The 21,572-nt window shown below is 43.1% G+C and overlaps 1 protein-coding gene across 2 annotated transcripts; it reads right to left on the bottom strand.

The window, feature by feature from the left end:
- Window positions 1-3,758: 3,758 nt before the first annotated feature.
- On the bottom strand, window positions 3,759-10,286 carry LOC129344172 (arylamine N-acetyltransferase, pineal gland isozyme NAT-3-like). 2 transcript variants are annotated; one of them, XM_055000691.1, is made up of 2 exons: window positions 10,165-10,286; window positions 3,759-4,721 (listed from the first exon to the last, which is right to left on the bottom strand). In XM_055000691.1, the coding sequence occupies exons 1-2, from the start codon at window positions 10,175-10,177 to the stop codon at window positions 3,823-3,825; spliced, it is 912 nt and encodes a 303-aa protein (XP_054856666.1). In that variant the 5' UTR covers window positions 10,178-10,286; the 3' UTR covers window positions 3,759-3,822. The 2 variants fall into 2 exon arrangements, with proteins under 2 accessions (XP_054856666.1, XP_054856667.1); XM_055000692.1 differs by lacking the exon at window positions 10,165-10,286 and adding an exon at window positions 9,837-9,931.
- Window positions 10,287-21,572: the final 11,286 nt, after the last annotated feature.

Below are 21,572 nucleotides of genomic sequence, written 5' to 3'. Positions count from 1 at the left end.
ATTGCTAACTTACATAAACTTGTTTCTGGGTGTAAAGTGCTGTCAAGTTGTAGCTGACTCATGGCAAATCCCGTAAAGTTTTTAAGGCAAGAGACAAACAGAGGTGATTTGCCATTGCCTGTTTCTGCATAGCAACCCTGGACTAATTTAGCAGTCTCCCATCCAATGACTAACCAGAGCTGACCCCAAGTAGCTTCCAAGGTCTGATAAGATCAGGCTAACATGAGCCATCCCGGTCAGAGCAAACTTGTTTACTCCTTACCTTTTTCTTCCTTAAACCTCACATAATTATTGATTTATAATGGTTACATAGACATCTCATAATCCGGTGAGAGAGACACTCTAGCATTACAAAACAACATCACATGAAAGACATTTTATTTAAACGTTATTGAAATACATACTACTTTTAAAAAGAATAATATGTCACTTGTTTTTTGTTGCATCTATCCTATTAGGATTTTCAACCTATAACTTAATATACCCTGTTTTTATTCACAGAATTTCTACATCTTTCCATGTTGCTTGAGTCCTGCTATGGCAGGAAAGTTCTCACCCCTGGGTGCCGGGCTTCCATTGCTGGCCTCCTGCAACATCACTTCATCATAACATCATGGTGACACTGTAGGAATATCCCAAATCTCTGTGGTTTTATCACAGAGACTTGGCAAATTTCTAGAGCATCTTTGCAATGCTATGACATCACTTCCTGGAAATTTCTACAGCATTGCCACAATGCTGTGATGCTACCGGAAATGACATCACGGCACACAATGCTCCACCCTCAAAAGCTTCCAGGCATTGCTGGCAGATGGCTGGCAACCCTATTCTTGACCCTCAAAATATTTTGGCTTTTAGCCTGTAGTGCAATATTAGCTCAAACGCCTTTGCTTACTTCATATCAAGATGACTATAGCCATCTCTAACCCATTGCACTGTAACTTTGTTCTTAGTGCAAAGGGGTTTTACATTGGAGTCTTGATTTCATTTGCTGCTGCCACTCTCCTCAGGAGAGTTGGCCATTGCTGAGATGCAAACCAGAAGCCCCGAGGATCTTGCACTGGTTTCCTGTGTCACTAAGGCTTCTGGCTAGGCCATTGCAACTGGGCCATTAACACAGCAGTTCAACTATCGTCTCAGTCTGGAAAATCAGCTGATTTTAGAGACCCGATGAGGCTCTACTGCAGGTCTAAAATTGGTAGATGTTTCCATTCACTTTGGGTTACTTCTTGTAGGGGAAAGACACCTGATTTTCCTTTTGTGCCTGCCAGCTTCTCTGACTTAGACCCACCCTGTCTCCAAGCCTGCTTGCTTCAGAGACCTCTGGCCACCTTTGGTTCAGCAATGGACAGTTTTTTACTCTTTCGACAGAATTGCAAATCAGGCTGAAGACAAACGGTTTGTTGAAGCACAGTGAGTTCAGGGCCATGTATCACATTTCCTACTGGGTTCCCTTCAGCTCTTCTTCGATAATTATAGAGCAGAGTTAGGTAGCTGGCTCATATGCGTGAAGTCAAGGAGAGGTTCCGTGTCTCCGTTTTTGTCCTTCCATCATGCAGCTGCCTGGATTGGGCCCATTTTGGCCTGGATCAGGCCTGAATTGGGGCTGCTGTGGAGCACAGGAGCACTCCTGCCCTCCACAACAGCCTCAAACGTGCCCGTTTTGGCCCAGATTGGACTTGTTTGGGGCCTGTTTTGGCATGGATCGGGCCCGTTTTGAGCCGCTGCGGAGCGTGGGCCCCTGTGGAGCGTGGGCGCACTCCTAGGGGCCACGTGATGATGCCTCCACCCCCACAGGTAAGTGCCAGGTCCCAATCCCCTGCCAGGAGGTTGAGGGGGCCTGGCAACTCTACTAATAAGTGATTTACTGTGACACTGAATTCAGTGTTTGCATTATTTTGAGGGAGGTCCTTCTTACAATTTTGTTGGGTCATCGTTGGGCAAACTATCACTGTTATAAAAAGCCTTGGGATTGGACTGGCTTATTTTAGAACGGGAATGAAAAGATCTCAACGCTTGCCTCCCTTTCACCCATTGAGAAAATTAGCACTACAACTGCTTCTCAGAGCTGTCAAGATATGGAAAATTTTAAGTTTTCTTCCTCAATTAGAACAATCAGACCTTTTAATATCTATGATAGTTTCTCACAATGTTTGGTGCCAGCAACTGAACTTGGACCAGCTTTGTACTGAAAACAAGTTTGTAGAAGAAAGGAGAGCGGCTTGTGTGGCAGAGTGAGCAAAAAAAAAATGCCACGAAAACATCTTATTTCTGTTTTAAAATTGGCTTGCAATTGGGGGATATAATTGCAGGAAATGTGGCTACTGATGAGATTCAATCGTCTTGGCTTTCAGAAATGTAATCTCTACATTTTTTTCCCAGATTTATGGGATAGTTGTATACATGAGTGGCATATCTATAAAATGCATCTCACCAAATCTCCTCGTGATGGGAAACACTCACACTGTAAATCAAAATCCAGATTGCCTTTTTCGTCCCTGTATTTAGCTGAGCGAAATAATCAAGGCCACAGCGCCACTCAGAGGAATGAAGGAGCAGGCCAAAACGGCAGTTATCCTTTCTGCATAGTTATACAAAAGGATCAGGGAAATAAAAAAGAGTCGGGCAGTGAAAATTATATGAGTTTGTTATGATTGATTTCTGATAGCATCAGATTTCAGATTGGCCTTAGATTGCTCGGGAAACTAAGGGTCAACATCTCGGAATCCCATGCTAAGAACTGAATTCCCACAGGCATGCATGAGCCTCAACTGGGACCGTGGCACGAGGGGAAAGGCCTTAAGCTGTCTCCATCGCGTGCTGTTTTTCTGATCTGAAACAGCCGAAGGGAGCTGCTATTCAGGAAACTAAGGAACGATTCCCACATTCCCAACGTCTCAGACTCCCATGCTAAGAACTGTATTCCCACAGGCATGCATGAGCCTCAACTGGGACCGTGGCACAAGGGGAAAGGCCTTAAGCTGTCTCCATCGCGTGCTGTTTTTCTGATCTGAAACAGCTGCGGGGAGCTGCTATTCAGGAAACTAAGGAACGGTTCCCACATTCCCAATGTCTCAGACTCCCATGCTAAGAACTGAATTCCCACAGGCATGCATGGGGCCACGATTGGGACTATGGCACAAAGAGAAAGGCCTCGAGCTGCCTCCATCGTGTGCTGCTTTCCTGATCCAAAACAGCTGCGGGGAGCTGCTATTCAGGAAACTAAGGAACGATTCCCATATTACCAACATCTCAGAATCTCATGCTAAGATCTGAATTCATGTTTCCTATATAGCTGTTTGCTGTGTGGCCCAAGCAATCTCTCCCTCGCTACTGCAAGCAGGCAAGCAATGGTTCTACAGTTGCATGGAGAAAAACATTAGATCTAAGTGGTTAATAGCGCTACATCATAATGCCTTTGGGAATGTCTACAGGGAAACTGTAAGGGATACACTCAAGGGGCCAAGAGAGAGTTGATAATTCTCAAATAATGTTATTATCCACTATGCTAAAAGGGGGAATTTGCAGAATCAAGGCATGTTGCTATAATCTTATCAAAACTCATTTTGCTCCTCTTGATGTTCCTGAGATAACTGCTTCAGCAAGAATCTCTAAATTTACTTAATTTTTTTTTCTCTAAGTGCTATTTGAGAACAATTTAGAATTCTACGTGTATATATATATATATATATATATATATATATATATATATATATATATATATATATATATATATATATATATATTCTTTGCTTCTTTCACAATTTTGGGGTTGCTTGGCTCAGGTAGGGTTTTCTAAATTTGCTGTGGAAGTAATCGAAGTTAAGATGTGGCCACTAGGCTTTCATTAATGGGGACAAACTTCTTCTTTAATCTTATGTTGAACCGCTCCTTCAGAGCTTTCTCCACTTCTTTGTCACTAAGAGTGGTCCGTTCTATCATATCCATGTTGTCCTTGTAATCATATTTGGTTTCTGTGAGTGTCCAGCCAATCAAAACCTGAAAGCCATTGGCAGTCTGGAGGCTACAGATGGACTTCTTAACAAACAAAGAATCAGGTGCAGTTTGTAGAATCGTATTCTGCTCTCGGAACTCCTCTATCGACCGTGGCTTCAGCGTAAATGCAAAAACTTTCTTGCAAGTCAAGTCTTCCGGGCCATCAAAGTAGAGAGAGCTGTTATCAGCACTGGAACCATATACTTTGCGCTTTATTTTGTCAAAGTGCCATACTCCATTTTCTTCTGTGAGGCGGAAGATGCCCGGCTTCTGAGGTTGGTCCTTTCCAGAAACCAATTCCATTGGTTCCCACATTTGGAAGGCTATCCCAAAGCCTCCATCGATGATGTAGGCTTTGCCATCAATGACCACTTTAAACAGGAGGTGGTTCATGGCTTCGTCATATTTGTTTTCCTGAGGGATGTAAACATGAGATCCCAAAAGAGTGACCTCATAGCCCATGGTCTGAAAGACCCATGATAAAAGAAGGTTGTTCTCAAGGCACCATCCGCCTCGGTGGTTCTTTACGATTTTGTTGTAGACCGCTTCCAACCCAAACTCAATGGTTTCACCACAGTGAATGCTGAGGTTTTCAAATGGTACTGATCGGATGTGGTGTTGCAAAACTGCCGTCAAGGTTTTTAAATCCAGTGGCATCTGAGGGCCTTTGTAAGAAATTCTTGCAAAATACTCCTTAAGTTTCATGGCAGGGCGTTGTGCTCCTCCTGTTGACAGATTGAAATGAAAAAGCGGATTACGGTGATGTATTAACTCGTTTCATGGCCTGTTTCATAATAATTTTAAATGAATAGCAGTGAAATCCTAAACGTGGCTACAGTCTTCTAAGCCCATTGACTTCAATGGATTTATGCATTTATTTATTTCTATTCTGTCTTTCTATTCAACGAAAAGCAGGCTAACAGATATTAAATATCCTATTAAAATACAGACATCAAATAATTAACCATTAATTGACAAAATGGTATCAGGTTTCCAGTTCTTTTACAGGCAGGCAGCTAGGGGACAGAACGGAGCAGATGGGAAAACTTAGCCCTGGATGACAGGATGATTAGGGGGCCAACATTTTGTCTCTCCTTTTGCAGCTGTCCTGGAGTTACATCATAGTGGCTCCTGTGGTTTATGGTGACTTTGCAGTAGCCTGATTTGTTTGGTGGCACCTGGATTTTTTATGTTATTTGGATTAATGTGGATTTTATGCTATTTGAGCCCATCTGACGGGGAGGGTGGTCTAGAAATGTGATAAAATAAAATAAAATAATAAATAATAATGTTTTATTGTATTTTAACAATATATTTTGTTGGAAGCCACCCCGAGCCCGCTTGCGGGAAGGGCAGGGTATAAGTCACATAAAACATATTTTTTTAAAAAAATAAAGATCACCCTTGGCAAATTATGGGTTCTCCTTGATTCCAGAATGTGCAGTTTTTAATTAGGATCATAACTGTTGCATTCATGGAAAGGGAGGGGGGAGGTGCAGTCTCCCTTTCTGTTATCCCGAACTGAAACTGTTGGGGGTTTAAAGTTGCAGAGTTTAATATTAGTGCAGTGGAAATAAGTAGACAGACTTCTGTGGTTTTAGCTCTTTAACAACAACAACTACAACTGCACTTATATACCACTCTTCTAGACAGATTAGTGCCTCACTCAGAGCGGTGAACAAGTTAGTGTTATTATTATCCTCACAATCCAGCTGGGGAGCTGAGGCTGAGAGGAGTGGCTGACCCAAGGTCACCTACTGAGCTCAGGGCAGTCGTGGGATTCGAACCAGTGGAGTGCTGATTCGCAGCCGAACCATTTAACCACTGATCTACACTTTTACTAGATATCAGGGGAAAGGGTACATTGGCGAAAAAATAAAGAAAAACTATCTACATCTTGATGGTTAACTAGAACGGGATAGTCTAAATTGCAGACAAAAGACTGAAGACAAAGACTAAGAGAGAGGACAAAGAAATAAAACCTTAGTATATGTTGCTAGTTAATTGCCACCCCAATAAACTAGTTCATCCAATAGACAATCCTAGATCCCTTCATAAAGACTAAAGTCTCCCCTTTCTATGGCAGGAACTTCAACTTGGCAGCTAAGTGGTCCTATGCTAACTAGCTATCTGACCAAACAAACAGAACAGCAATTTAACTCTTTCATGACTGAACATAGGAAACTTTGCTAAAATCCCAACGGAAATAGTTCCCAAAGGCATGGGGTCCCTGGGATTCAGGAGTTTCCTCAACTGGTACTATAGCACTCCCTGGGGCTATTTCAGGATAAAAAATGGCATGGGGAGAGCCAAAGACCCCCTCTCCCAGTAATCATGACCCCCAATCCTAATCTGGCACCACTCCTGCAAGAACTGAGGAGAACCCAAAACACATGAGTGATTGTGCTACTGACATTGGAGTGTGGCTCTTGTTTAGGATTGCACTGTCACTCTGCACTTTGGGAAACAAATGTTGCTTCACAAAACACTAGTGATTTAGGATGAATTTCGGAATTTCGTTACAGCTTAACTTGGCAAATGCCTGCAATGCTCCAAAACCCACTTGTGATAAAATACTGACACCCCCCCTTCCACACGCACATAGGCAGACGATTGCATTAAGATTGCTTTCCTGTAATGTTTTTAACCATTGTGTGAATCACTAATGTAGAGGAGTGGGGGAAGATCTGGAGGGATTGAGAGCTGAAGCAAATATGTGCCTGAAAAATTCTGCAATGTGTTCTGTATCACCTTCAGATATGAAAATAAAAGCTCAGAAGTACAGGAGTCCTCTAATACTTTAATGCTACTTAGGAACCGCGGTCAGGTAACTTAGAACTCTAAAGCCTGATGATAGATGGCTTGGGTAAATATGTATTTCACTCTTTGTGTAATCTGGGAAAAAACATTTTAAATTACTCATTGGGTGGAATAATATACCAGTTAGACTTGCGCATATAAATAAGAATAATGCAATATCAAAGAAAATGGAAGGTGTGGTGAAGCAGTTGGCACAATGTTCTGTATCTGATGTCAGTGCCCATCTAGAAGTACTGGACTGCAATGTATCCGGCATATTGGACCAAGGCTTAAAGCTAATTGATATTATGTCAAATCCAGCCAATAGTTGCTAGATTTATTTACTTCATTTATGCCCTGACTTTCTCCCCATTGGGAGCACAAAGCAGCTTACATAATTCTCCTCTCCTCCATGTTATCCCCAAAACAAAAACCCTGTGAGGTCGGTTAGGCTAAGAGTATGTGACTGACAAAAAGTTATCCAGCAAGCTTCCAAACCACAGTGGGGATTCGAACCCGAGTCTCCAAGATCATAATCTGGCATGAACACTACACAACACTCAGTCTTGGAAAAGATGTGTATGTGTCTATTTTGTCCCCCTATATCTTCCTGTTTTGCTTATATAATTTTTGCAATGTATACTATAATTGTAAAACATCTAAAAAAAATCTAGGGAGTAGTTATGGGAAGGGGATTTTTTTAAAAACATCCTTATATAACCCAGCGATGTATCTGTAAAGGTGGCTGCGTCTATTCACCATTCTCAAAGTTCCTTGTCAGACTTTTGCCTGTGATTTAAATTCAAGAGAGTCCTATGTTAAGCCTTTTAAAATTATTTGTCTGTTCCAGGGACGATATGTTTTAATCCACCTTCACCTAGTAGTGATCACTGAATTTTTACACTAGATTAGATTCAGCCTGTCCAAATGTTTTTCCATTTTAACTTTGAGCAGCTTAGAAGACAGCAGCTGTGGCATTTCTATAACTGTTCTATAATTTTACTATATGTCTTATTAAGCAAGGGCTTGAACCTAGGCTAAGTTTTCTAACGAAACTTTCCTGCCTCCTCTAAACTCCCTCCTAATTAGAGATGGGCACAAACCGGAAAAAAACCAAACCATGCGATTCGTGGTTCGTCAAATTTCACGAACCACGAACTTGCACAAACCTGCCCCTGGTTCGCGAACCGGTTCATTTGGTTCGTGAAAACATCACATCCGGTTCAGAAAATCATCACTTCTGGGTCAGCAGAAGGTCTGCAGGAAGTCCATCCCCTGTTGCCTAGGAAACTGATTGATTGGCACCAGACTGTCTGCAGTCACGAACGAAAAAATGAACCAAACGAACCAGCCTAAAGTTCATGGCAGTTCATCAGAAATGGGCTCTGATGAACCGCTGGTTTGCGAACCACGAACCAGCCTGGTTTGTGCTTAATTTTGGTTCGTATTTCAGTTCGTGCCCATCTCTACTCCTGATCTCCACAAAATACTGCTCTTGGGAGCCCTGATGAATGACATGGGGGGGGGATCTAAAATGGGATGGGGGAATCAGTAGAATTTACCAATTTAGACTGGGTCCAGTTCATAGTTTACAAGTCTGGGGGCTGATATTCTAAGAAAACTGGAATTCGGAATATCCGTCAACTGGTTTAGCTTAGTTTCTCATTACATAACTTGACTTTAAATGCAAACGGAATTCCAGTGCTTGTTTTTCTGCAGTTGCTTGTTTTGAGCTTCACACCTAGAAGTTTCCTCTTGGGCAAATGCTTAGAAATAGCTGTGTCAGCTCTTAGGTACCTCTCATGTTTCTTTCTGCATTGTGATCAGATTAATCTTTAAATCACTATAGATTTTTTCCCCAAACTTTATGCTCTAAATATTGCCGGCTTTTCAATGTCTTGTTTTTCCAGACTCATCTATACACTCCCAGGGCTGCAACTTCTTCAGCTAGGCTGAGTAGACACAGGTCAAGACAGGGTTCCTGTTAGGGTTGCCAACCTCCGGGGGGAGGGGGCTGGAGATCTCCTGGAATTACAATTGCTCTCCGGTAACAGAAATCAGTTCCCTTGAATAAAATTGCTGCTTTGGAGGGTGGACTATATGGAATGACATGCTGCTGAGGTCCCCCTCTCCCTCCAAACCCCTCCCTCTCCAACCTGGAACTGGCAATCCTATTCCTTTTAACAGTTGAGTATAAGAGGGAATTTTAGCAGTCACAATTTAAACTCCAACTTCCAAAATATCTGTTCTTCTACCCCAGGTTTAGAAGTACTCTGGTTGCGAGCTCTGGGTTGTGAAATTCCTGGAGATGTTGAGGGTGCAGCCTGGGGAGGGCAGGTTTTAGGAGAGGAGGGGCCTCAGCAGGGTATAATGCCATAAAATCTACCCTCCAAAGGAGCCATTTTCTCAAGAGGAACTGATATCTGTCACCTGGAGATCAGTGGAAGATCTCCGAGAGCTCTCCAGCCACCACCTGGAACATGGCAACCCTACTGGGAAGAGAGTGCTCAATGCCTCTTTATGCCCACTGCTAGGCTCCCCTTCTTGCCCTCCCACCCACTTGCCCCCACCTGCCTGTGTGCCCTTCCTTTGCCCACTCACAAATTCTCCCACCATCTGCAGTTGCAGCTGCCCCCACTGCCTGCATGTCCTTTCCCCGATGGTGCTGGGTGGTAGGAGCAGCTCCAAGTGCCATTGTCACGACCACCAAGAATGCTGATGCTTTGTGCACCACCCACGTCCCCTTCTCCAGCAGTGCTAGGCACCATGTGCAGCTGGGCGCAGAAGTGACAAAGGGCACTCAAGCAGTGGAAGGATGTGAGTGCAAGCATCAGAGAAGATACATGAGCTGGGAGTCTATGGCAATGGGCCCCACCAGAAGCCCTAGCAGCTGCCCTACCTTGCCTTGTGCCGATGCCAGCTCTGATCCTACCACTACTACCTAAAAGTATGCCTGGCTTACTGTTCTTCTAAACAAACTATTTCTCCAGTTCTTCTGGCTGCAGGGTCTTCCAGACTCCTCCCCCATGTTCCCATTTCACCTTTAACTCGAAACACCTCTAACTCTTCTCTTGTAGTGATACCGTCGGATTTTGAGGTCAGCAGCAGCTTCCGAATCCTGTTTTTTGACTCTCTCTCTCAGCCTGTTCTCCCTTGGAATATTACTTCTCAAGCTTCGGAGATGTCTTGCCCTGAAGTTCAATTGAGACTACTTCCAAAGCAGCGTTTTCAACCCATTGCATAATGTTTCCTGTCACTGTTATATAACAGGAAGGGTTTTTTTTTCCCCTGAAAGTATGGGTCAGCTTACTCCATCCCCCCTCCCCCAGAAATTTCTGAATGATTGTGGGTTTTTAAAAAGTACCTTACCTGCTAAATTCATCCAAACAGCCAAAGTATCCTACTGTCCCTTCCTCGTTTTCCTTTATTAAGTTGCTCGGACTACTCATTCACAGAAATGGAATGGTTTCGAGCCCAGTTCCTCTTCTGGGAATTTGTCCGTAATTCTGTAAACAGAGCAACAGTTGTGAGGGTAGAGTCCTTTAGTTCTAAGTGTACAAGCTCCCAAAAGAAAAAAAAATATATACAAGCAGCTAAATCTGCCCTCCCCACCCTCAGTTAGAAAAAGCTGATAAACTGGTTGTTTTACTGGATTAACTTGGTCTCATTGCTTTTATAACTTTCGTTCCAGAAGTTTAGTGCCAAGGATCAGATCTTTTGGGATCTAGAGGCAAAGGCCCTTACTCTGGAATAAGGAAGCACATAAGATGAGAAATCTTTTACGTTACCTTGAATCCACTCGGCTGCTCTGTGCAAAGTGACATACATTTCAAAGCCAAACAGAGCAAACACTCGGGTGTGTTTGTTCCCTGATTGCACATCCAGAATCAATGCCAGCTTGTGCCAAGGAATGCAGACATACTGCCCCGAAGTCTGTTTTCTTAGCACCTAAAGTGCCTCCCAGAGGGCAAAGAGAGAAAGCCAAATGACAAGTGTTGCTTCTATGCTTCTACTGAGTCGCCTGAAGTTGAATCTCACAAAGACGGAGGTCGTCGTGGAATTAGGTCATGGGCCATTGGATTTGAGGATCTTGCTCCCAACCTTTGATGGAACACTACTTGTACCCGTTCCAGCACTCAGGAGCATAGGGATGATGCTGGATACCTTCCTATTGATGGAGGCCTATGTCACGGCAGTTGCCTGGTCTGCTTTTTCCCACCTTCGGCAGGTCAGACAGCTTGCCCCCTGCCTCTCGACCCATGACCTAATGACAGCAGGGCTGGATCTAGGGTTGCTGGCACCCAGGGCAACCCAACTCTGGCCCCTTGTGCATGTGCAGAGCGCGCGCACTCCTGGTGCTGTGTGATGACATCACTTCCGTGACATCATCACACAGGGCAGAGTGTGCTACCTGTGCAGCAAGCCAGGTGTCCTGGCACGCCACGGATTTGGCGGAGGCAACACGGGGGGCTGGGAAGCTGCCCGCTCCATTCTCATGCCCTGCAGGACAGGGGGCGCACAGCAAGCCAGCCACCCCCTGTCCTGCGGGGCAGGCGAAAGCCTGCGTGGGGGGCTGGGAGGCTGCCCATGCTGCCGCCTGCGTGCTCCCGGCGGCTGGCAGCTGCACCCGGTGCCTCCTCCTTGGTGGCACTGGGAGCAGATTACCCCCCTGCCCCCCCTCGATCCAGCCCTGAATGACAGTGATCCATGCAGCCATCACTTCCAGGTTGGATTACTGTAAATTGCTCTATGCAGGGCTTCCCTTGGGTCTGATCCGGAAGTTACAGAGGATCCAAAATGCAGCTGCCCATGTCCTAACTGGCACCCCGTATGGGGCACATATCACTCCCATCTTGCAGCAGTTCAATGGGAATTCCATATCCAATTCAAGGTTTTGGTGTTGACCTATAAAGTTCTCAACGGACTGGGACCAGGGACAAGGTATAAATACAACCTGCACACACAGAAAATCCACAAAGCCAAGAGCAAAACACAGAGAACTGAAATTGCTGATAAATATAAAATATGCAAAGAAATGAATAATTCCCTTATCCCCTATCAAAATACTGTTGATAATAGACACATAATCCCCTCTCTAACAGTGCAATCCTAAAAAGAGTTACTCAATGGGCTTAGACTGGAGTAACTCTGCTTAGGGTTGCACTGTAAGTCTCTAAAGTGCAACCAGACTCAAATCTTGCTCTTCTACTGCAGACCAACACAAATCCCCACCTGAAATAATCCCCCCACTGCCCGGCACACACTCTGGTTATATTAGCAAATCCTTGCAGAGGAATATAATATTGACAGTTGGCATGTGTTCTAAAAATGCTGGGAAAAAGAACTGATGAGTGTGTGCAAGCAGACCAGGCCAGAAATATTAAAGACTGATTAGTTTGCAAGGATGCTTGTGTTTGGCTATATTCCCAACTGTTTTCATTAGCAAGTATTTTTGTTCCACACGTGAACCCTCTCATGGCTATTGTGTGTATTACAAGTTTATTCCCAAGATGCCTTCATTTCCCCCCCAGTCTTGTTAGCCACAAGAAATCCAGATAAAATAATTGACTGCCTGCATCAATATGACTGTGGAGGGATAATGGTAGCTGTCGGACTAAAGGTGACTCAGCAACTCTAGTCACTGAAATGGCAAAGTATAATCAACATAAAACAATTCAGACCTGGTGTGCCCAAGCAGTCCAGCCATTTCACAGGGCCAAGCTACAAGTGACGAATGACACTTGAACGGCAAGTGGATCGAGTGGAGGGCAAGTGAACAGGGAGAAACGCACTTGCTGTTCAAGTGTTATTCGTCACTCGTAGCTTGGCCCACAGTCTCTTCTGACTTTAATCAAGCCAGTTCCTTGGAGCTGAATGGACCTGCAGTTCTGTTTGCTCTTCCTGCGTGTGTCGTCTGTCCTCTTTCTTTCCAAGAGTTTCTTGTAGTTCCTAAAATATTGACGTATAGTTTCACAGTCCTTCTGAGGAAAGCTGCCTTCTACTTCAATCACTCTAGAAAGAATGTGATTTTTTTTTTCCTTAGATGGAATAACTTAGGTCTTTAGCCCCTTAGTGGAGGCAGGGTTGCCCTTAGAATGTCTGAAACACATCTTGGTACCAGCAAGAGAAGGAAAGTGTCTCCGTACCTTTAGAGGATATCCTGTGTTATATTATACATCAGGAAATTTTAACAGATATGCACAAGTTTTTGTCCACCCTAATTTTTAATAGTCTACTACAGCTACATTATAATGGGAAAAAAGATAAGTCCGATCATGTCTCTGCTAGCATCTTTTCTGATTAATTTTTTGTTCCAGGTAGCTTCAAGTTGGCTGAGGTGTACTCTTATCAGATATCCAGAGGAGTTAGCACTGTTACAGTGCAATCCTATGCAGAGTTACTCCAGTCTAAGCCCATTGAAGTCAATGGCCTTAGACTGGAGTAACTCTCCATAGGATTGCACTGTTAGTCTGTATCTGACAAAGAGAACTGTGATTCTCAAAAGCTTATGCTACAGTAAAGTTGGTTAGTCTTAAAGGTGCTACTGGACTCTTCTACTTTTCTTATGAGATATATTGATATTATTGAAGAAACTCAATATGCTTCTTATAGCTATTTATATAGTGAAGTGTCCAACCTCCATTGGTTTTCATTCTTTCTATTACATAATTTTATTGGGTCAAATTCTAGATCCGATCAACTGTGAAACCTGTTAACAGATACTATACTATACTATACTATACTATACTATACTATACTATACTATACTATACTATACTATACTATACTATACTATACTATACTATACTATACTATACTATACAAAAGGCTTTATAAACTTGTTATCACTCTGTATCAATGTGTATTGACAATCAATAACAAATTATTATTTGTTACAAGGTGGAATATAATCTTTAAAAGGTGAAATATCTAATAGTGAATGGAAGTTTACCTATGATTCCACTATTGCACAAGCAATTTACACCATTTTGAAAGAAAATTTCTACAAGGTTTTATGCATGTTGCATTTTATACTGCATGGTGCCTTCAAGTCATCACTAACTTATGGCGACCCCTAGTGGGATTTTCAAGGCAAGAGACCAACAGAAATGGGTTGCCATCACCTGCCTCTGCAACCCTGGTCTTCTTTGGAGGTCTCCCATCTAATTGCAAACCAGGTCCAACCTCACTTAGCTTCCAATTTCTGTCAAGATCGGGCTTGCCTGGGTTATCCAGGTCGTGGCTAATACTGGATAAGCTTGAGAAAATTTATTAAAAAAAACAAAATACACATCTTGAAAGAGATCAAAAGTATGACAGATAGAATCTAAAGACCTTAAAGTAATATTATGAGGACACCTGAGGAGTCATGTTTCTGCAAAACATCAATGAACAATTGCAGACTTACAACTGCTGCAAAGATAATTGCTAAAAATTGGCATGATATAAATTAAAGAATGGATTTAAAAGGTGTGGCAAATAGCTAAAATGTTCAAACTGAGTGTGTTCATTTAAAGGACAGTAGGCAAGGTAATCCTATCCCTGTTAACAAATAGAAACTTTTCATAGAATAATCAGTATTAAATCTTTTGTGACCAAGAGGTGCCATTAAGTCACGGCTGACTTATGGCGACCCCAGGAGGTTGTCAAGGCAAGAGGCCTTCAGAGGTGGTTCGCCATTGCTGTCCTCCAAGTAGTAACTCATGTCTTCCTTGGAGGTCTCCCATCCAAGTACTAACCAGGGCAGACTCTGCTTAGCTTCCATGATCTGCTAACCATGACCGTTTCCATACAGTCCGTCATTCCCACCCTTTTTCTGCTTTAGGTGTGTCTTTTGCTGAGTCGCTCTGACAACTCCTCCTCCACACACACTCCCCACACGTGCTTACCTTGAGCTGTGAGGTCACAGGACAGCTTCCAAACAGTCCCGAACAAAAGTGGTTTCGGAGGGGAGATCGGGCACTTTTGTCATTATAGCCTGAAATCACCTGCCTCCCTTTCATTTATTTTTTTTAACTTGGCACATGCGTGTTTGCGTTCAGCTTTTCGTGGAGGCTTCCATGACTGAACAGAAAGGGAAAGAGCTTCAAGGAAGGAACTAGGTGGTGATGGGTGGATTCTTCATATTCCAAAGAACAGAAAAAAGACGCTTTGTCAACCTGCAGAAGAAGAAAACACTAGAGAAACTAAGTACCCAGTAAACTTGCGGAAAAGGCAGTAATAAAACAGTATGCATACATTTTGCAAACGTAGACGTGAAGAAGCCTGCGGAAAAGCTGCCAAAGTTCTGTGGGTGCGCCGTGTGGAAATTGCCCGTGCCAGCGCTCAGTTTTTGCACACCCTCATTTTACTAGATAGTATACTACAGACGTGGGTAATTCTGAACAAAAAAAAATGTCTAAACATGTTCCCACTAGCATCCTTTCTATTTAATTTTTCAATCTAGATAGCCAATATAGATTAACGTTGGCTGAGGTACAATCTTACCAGATATACTGATATTATTGAAGAAGCGCGATCTGTTCTTATGACTCTTTACATAGTGAAATGCCAAACCTCCGTTGGTTTCAATACTTTCTATTGTATAATTTTATTGGACAGATTCAAGGCCCAGTCAGCTTATAGATTTCAAAAAGATAACTTAAAATATGAAAGACTCTATAATCAGGTTATCTGGTTTGTATCGATGTTTATCAAACATTGGTGGCAATTACCATTTGTTACAGGGTGGAATATAATCTTAAAAAATGCAATATCTGATAGTAAATAGAATCACTGCCGCACAGGCAATTTACACCAATTTGAAAGAAAATTTCTACAAGGTTTTATACACATAGTATAAGCTTGAGAAAATGTGTAAAAACAAACTACATATTTTAACTGGAATTGTGTTATCTAAAGACTCTCCTAAAGTAATATTAGGATATCTGAGGAATCAAGTTCCTGTAACATATCAACCAACAATTACAGACTTACTAAATGCTGGGAAGATGATAATCGCTTAAATTGGCAGGATACCAAAAATTCAACAATTAAAGTGTGGTTTTAAAAGGTATGGAAAATAGCTAAAATGTATGAACTGAGTGAGAGTGTTTATTTAAAGGATGGTAGACAAGGTAAACTGTATCTGTTAATGCATGGAACCCCTTTCCAGATTGCTGAAGATAGAATCTTAATTTACAGATTGACCTTTATAATGATTTAGGCAAACCGGATCTTGTCAGACCTCAGAAGATAAGCAGGGTTAGCCTTGGTTAGTAATTGGATGGGAGACCTCCAGCAAAGACCAGGCAATGGTAAACTACCTCTGTTGCTCTTGCCATGAAAACCCCACCAGGGGTCGCTGTAAATCAGCTGTGACTTGACAGCACCTTCGACCACCATTTTAATGTAATAGCTGAGAATGTGGACATAATATCTGTGATAGTAATTTAATAGTGGAGAATATGGATATTATATTTGTGGCAGCATGTGTATATAAATTTGCAAAAATATTGGCGTAAAAGTTATGTCACCATACCTTCTTGTAAATTTTGAGGTTTTTTTAAAAAGGAAAACTATATTTTTAAAAAAAAAATGTTTTCAATTTGCTCCTGAACCATACTCTAAAACAACTACCAAATGTGTTAAATAACAATGCGTAACATTCCACACTGGATTGTTTTTAGGACTACATTTTATAGGATGCTGCCCCTTTCCCCTGTGTGTTCTACATACCCCAACAAGCTCATCAGAAAGGAAATCCACTGAGTTGCATGGAAGACATCTAGAGCTGCTGACTTCCATGTGGTTGTTGCCCTGGATTGATGCAAAGAAACAGAAGACATGTCTTGAATTTGCCACGCAATGTCTTGATAAAGGGAAGAAAATAATACAGATGGGCAAGTCTTCCCTTGGATTCCTTTGAGACACTTCTAAATCGCCACTCAACTTTCCTCATGACCCTCTGCTCTAGAGCACAGCACTAGACTTCCCAGTTGCCCGCTGGTGGCAGGCAATCTTCCGGGGGTTTGATCTGTTGCCCGCCAATCGCTGGCAATCAGCAGGAGGTAGCAAACTCCCTGGTGATTTCCTGCTACTGGCGGGCTACCTGGGGAAGTGTGCACTGGGAAAGCTCCTGGCGGGGTCTGATGACATCACTTCTCAAAGCCACAGGCATACTCCGTCTCTTTGCTGGGGCCAATTTGGGCCCCAAACGGGCTGAATTGTCTCTGTGCAAAGCTTGGCAGCACATCCACAGCTAGTGTGATGATGTCAGTTCTGGGAAGTGATGTAATCGTGCCTTGTCAAGAGCTTTCGTGAGAAGACAACCCTCAGTAAGTCCCAGGTCCCCAGCCCTGCTAGGACGGTGTAGAGACCTAGGAACCCTACACATCACCCACTGGAACCAAAATACAAGTTTAGAAGTGTAATATAAACTGATGCAACTGCTGAAATGCATGAATGCTTGACTTTACTTCCAGCTTGGATCCAGAATAAACTCTCCAGAATCTTTCCGTTACTGATACCAAATATTCCTTGTGGAGGGAGACTGCTTCTTGTCTGGCGACTTTAAAAGCAAGGAATTCCTGCTAAATTCATCTGAACAACACATCATTTAACTACTTCCATTTTGTTTCTTTTATCAGCTTGCACAAAACGGCCCAACCTGATTCCCAGAGGCCAATAGGTCCCAAAGCCAGGCCTCCTTTCTTGGTTGTGTTTTCTCACTTAAATAGCAGGATGGGTGAGTGAAGGTGGAGCTATCTAGCAGTCACTGTATGATCTTTTAAAAAATATCTAAGCTTGCTGCACTAAGCCCCATTCGAAAATACTGACACCAGATGTTTCATTCTCGATGCTGATTTTGGGGGTGGAGGGGGACTGCTCTCCATAGGCCCCTTAATCTGGCAAATTGGGGCATGTAAACTGAGAAATCTCTCACAATGCCTCTGATCTTCTCAGTTGCCCTTTACAAAATGAGACACAGTTCTCCTCCAACATTTCAGAGACGAAAATGGCAATGCTCCCCCGTAAATGTTAACTGTCCTGATTTGCAAATCCAGCATTGCTACTTAATTATATGCAGAGATTCAGTGGTGAAGGATCCTCTCTACCAGGTCCCATAGGTCCTTTTTTAGGTGTTCAAAGCAACTGAAAGAACACACACTGGATTGTGATACCAGGTTCCACCCTCCAATTTACATGCGTTCGTTGCAGTATTTGTATAGTACCTATAAATTAGCAAATCTACACATTAGGGGTGTATGAATATGCCTCTGATCTTCTTGGGTGTTCTTTGCATTTCATCTCCAACATTTCAGAGCTCCATATGCACATTCCACTCCATATGCTCATGAGTTAGAGAGGCAAAACTTGGCACTGCGATCTCTATACCATATTCCCAGTCTAAATTATTCCTTCAAACTAAGATTTGTTCTAGATTGGAGCAACACTCTCATGGTACAGGCATGGTTTAGGGGTGTGCAAAACAAAACAAATGGACCAAAAATATGCCCGCAAATCACTGTTTTGTTTTGTTAAAGCAGCAAGCAGAACCATGAACCGAATCTGGGAAACCAAGTTATAACCCTTTGATTTTGGTCCGGTATGTCCCTTGCAATAGCAACAGGCAGGCAGAGGCTGGGCCAGTAGCATCCTGTTTTCCTTAACCAATCGGAACCCAAAAGGAGAGAGAGCCCTTGTGTTATGAATTAATCATGTTGGTGGGAAAGGAAATTGTACAGTATGTGTGAGTTCATCTATTATTTCCCGTTGATACCTCGGCAATGCAACTGTCTCCCTGCCTGTCAGTCTATGGAAGACAGGATACGTTGAAGGTGACTCCTGACCCTTGCAGCAAGAAATCCAAGCTCTCTTGAGTAAATAGCAAAATCAAAAAGAGTCCAGTAGCACCTTTAAGACTAACCAATTTTATTGTAGCATAAGCTTTCGAGAATCACGTTCTCTTCGTCAGATGCATGGTACAGAAACTGGTCAAATATAGAAGAGGAGGGGGGGGGAGGGGAGGAGAGAGAAGATGCAGTTAGGGGGGGAGGGGGAGGATGAAACCAAAACATTCCTTTGCTAGTAAATGTAAACATCTTCTTTTGGTGTGGGGGACAGTTGGCTTGGGTGAGGCTTCAAAGGAGTTTGCCATGTTAGTTTGCAGCAGTAAAACAGCTAGACCATCCAATTCCTATGTAGTATAAGCCTTCGATAACCACAGTTCTCCCCTTCAGATGCATCTGACAAAGAGAACTGTGGTCCCCAAAAGCCCACGCCAAGCACCACTGGGCTCCCCCAGAGCCCGCCTCTGTAAAGGAAATCTGTTACCTGTGATAATGTGATAATAACCATTCATAGTCCCTATTCAGTCCCAGCTTGACAGAGTCAAATTTGCATATGAATTCCAGTTCTGCAGCTTCCCGTTGGATTTTGTTTTTGAAAGGTTTCTGTTGAACTACAGCGACCTTTAAGTCTTTGATAGAATGTCCTGGTAGATTGAAGTGTTCTCCCACTGGTTTCTGGACATTTCCATTTCTAATGTCAGATTTGTGTCCATTTATTCTTTTGCATAGAGGTTGGCTGGTTTGTCCAATGTACAGAACAGAAGGACATAGTTGGCACATGAGGGCATATATCAGATTGGAGGATGAGCAGCTGTAAGAGCCAGAGACAGTGTAGTTGATGCCATTGGGTCCTGTAATTGTATTCCCTGGGTAGATATAGGGGCAGAGCTGGCATCTGGGTCTGTTGCAGGGCCTGGTACCTGTGCTGGTGACTCTGCTGGCCGATTCATGATTGTGGGTGAGAAGTCGTTTAAAGTTGGGGGGCTGTCTGTAGGCAAGGAAAGGTCTTCCACCCAGGGCTTCTGAGAGAGAGGTATCATTTTCCAGGATGGGTTGTAGCTCACTGATGATACGTTGGATGGGTTTGAGCTGGGAGCTATAGGTGACAACCAGTGGTGTTCTGTTGTTAGTTCCTTTAGGTTTGTCCTGGAGCAGACTGTTTCTGGGTACTAGTCTGGCCCTGTTGATTTGTTTCTTCAAACCAGCCAACCTCTATGGAGATAAGCTTCCCCAAGGCACGTTCGAAAGCCTAGCAAACACAACCTAGTGGTCAATGCAAAATGGCTGAGCTATCCAAGACCAAGGGAAACAGCCCCCACCTGTTCTGATTATTGTTTCTGGGGCCTCATCTGGCCAGAACTTAGCTGGGACATGGTGTGAGGAGTTGCAATCTAGCTCCGAGATAGGAACTAGAATTGCCAAGAGGCCTGGACATCCTATCCCTCTAACCAAGGTTTCATGTGTGGAAATGGGCAGTTGAAGCTTTTTCATGGCAGCAAAGTCAGTGACATCACTTGATAAATGGAGTGGTAGAGAGAGCCCTCAAGCCAGAGTTGACTTATGGTGATCCCTGGTAGAATTTTCGTGGCAAGAGTCTAATGAAGGTGGTTTGTCATTGCTGCTTCTGCAACCCTAGTCTTTGTTGGAGGTCTCCTATCCAATTACTAACCAAGACCGACCCTGCTTAGCTTTTGAGATCTGACAAGATCAGGCTCAACTGGGCCATCTAGGTAAGGGCCACTTGGGATGGACATTTTTCCCCCCTTCTCAAGCAGCTGGCAGTCCTAACTGAAGACCAGTTGCTCGTGGGCAAATATAAATAACAAGGAAAGGCCTTTGTGCCCAGCTTGTGAACGTCCCCTCGTTTTCTAACTCGCCTCATTGTGGGAAACCTAATGGTAGACTTGTTGGGTTTTTAGCATGTGTCACCCCTTCTGTTATGAAAGAGGTAAACTGACCTTTGTGTTTAGCTAGTGATAGTTAGTTTGCATAGGACCAATTAAAAAGAACAACATAGAGCTTAGATAGGCTATTTGTTATTTTCTGTCCATGTACCCTTTCCCCCTAATTTTGTAGTAAACTTCTTTATAGAAAAGATAAACACACCAGTGTCTGTGCAGCTTATTTCTGCTGTGTATTTTTATTCACTCTGTTACAATTTACCAACAAGACTAAGGGCCAAGCTACACATGACGAATGACACTTGAACGGCAAGTGGATTGAGTGGAGGGCAAGTGAACAGGAAGAAATACACTTGCTGTTCAAGTGTCATTCGTCATGTGTAGCTTGGCCCCAAGTTAAACCATTAGCCTAAGTTCGTGTAACCGCCCATCAGCATATCAGCCCAACTGGGTATATGCTGTAGGTGTGTGTTTGACCTCTCCTCTACCTTCCTTTTTGTCTTCTTCAAATATTGACACAAGTTGCTCACTACCCCAGTCCCTGATAACCCCTGGATTTGAGCCAACATTGGCTGTCACATTGTTTGATTGTTTTTCTCAAGGGTGCTAGGGTTGACGGAATTCTCTTGCTCTCTGCTTATCCTCAGCTAAGGAAATTTGGGCAGTTCAGCAACTGCACATTCTTCAGGAACCGTGCAAGGGATTGTGGGGGGAGAAAGTAATTAAACTGCAAGCTTTCCTCTCTGTCTTTTTCTTTTGGTCTTGTCTTTATTAAGAAACATTGCACACAGCTGTTTCGAGATCTTGTTTCTGTCTTCCAAGAATAAAAATTGGAAACCGTGAGGGTGAAATGACAGTTTGCCCAGGATTTCTGTGTAACAATTGAAAGCTTTGCAAGGTGAATGTTCAGTCTGCCTTCTGTGAATGTTCAGAGGACAAAGTTTACTTTTACAGGTGTGTATATGTGCCAGCAATTTGCAGCTGACTTATGGCGACTTTAGAAAGGGGATTTCAAGACAAGTGAAAAGCAGAGGTGCTTTGCTGT

Source organism: Eublepharis macularius, chromosome 16, assembly GCF_028583425.1.
Source record: "Eublepharis macularius isolate TG4126 chromosome 16, MPM_Emac_v1.0, whole genome shotgun sequence".
Classification (NCBI taxonomy): domain Eukaryota; kingdom Metazoa; phylum Chordata; class Lepidosauria; order Squamata; family Eublepharidae; genus Eublepharis; species Eublepharis macularius.
This window is presented reverse-complemented; position numbering and strand designations above follow the sequence as displayed.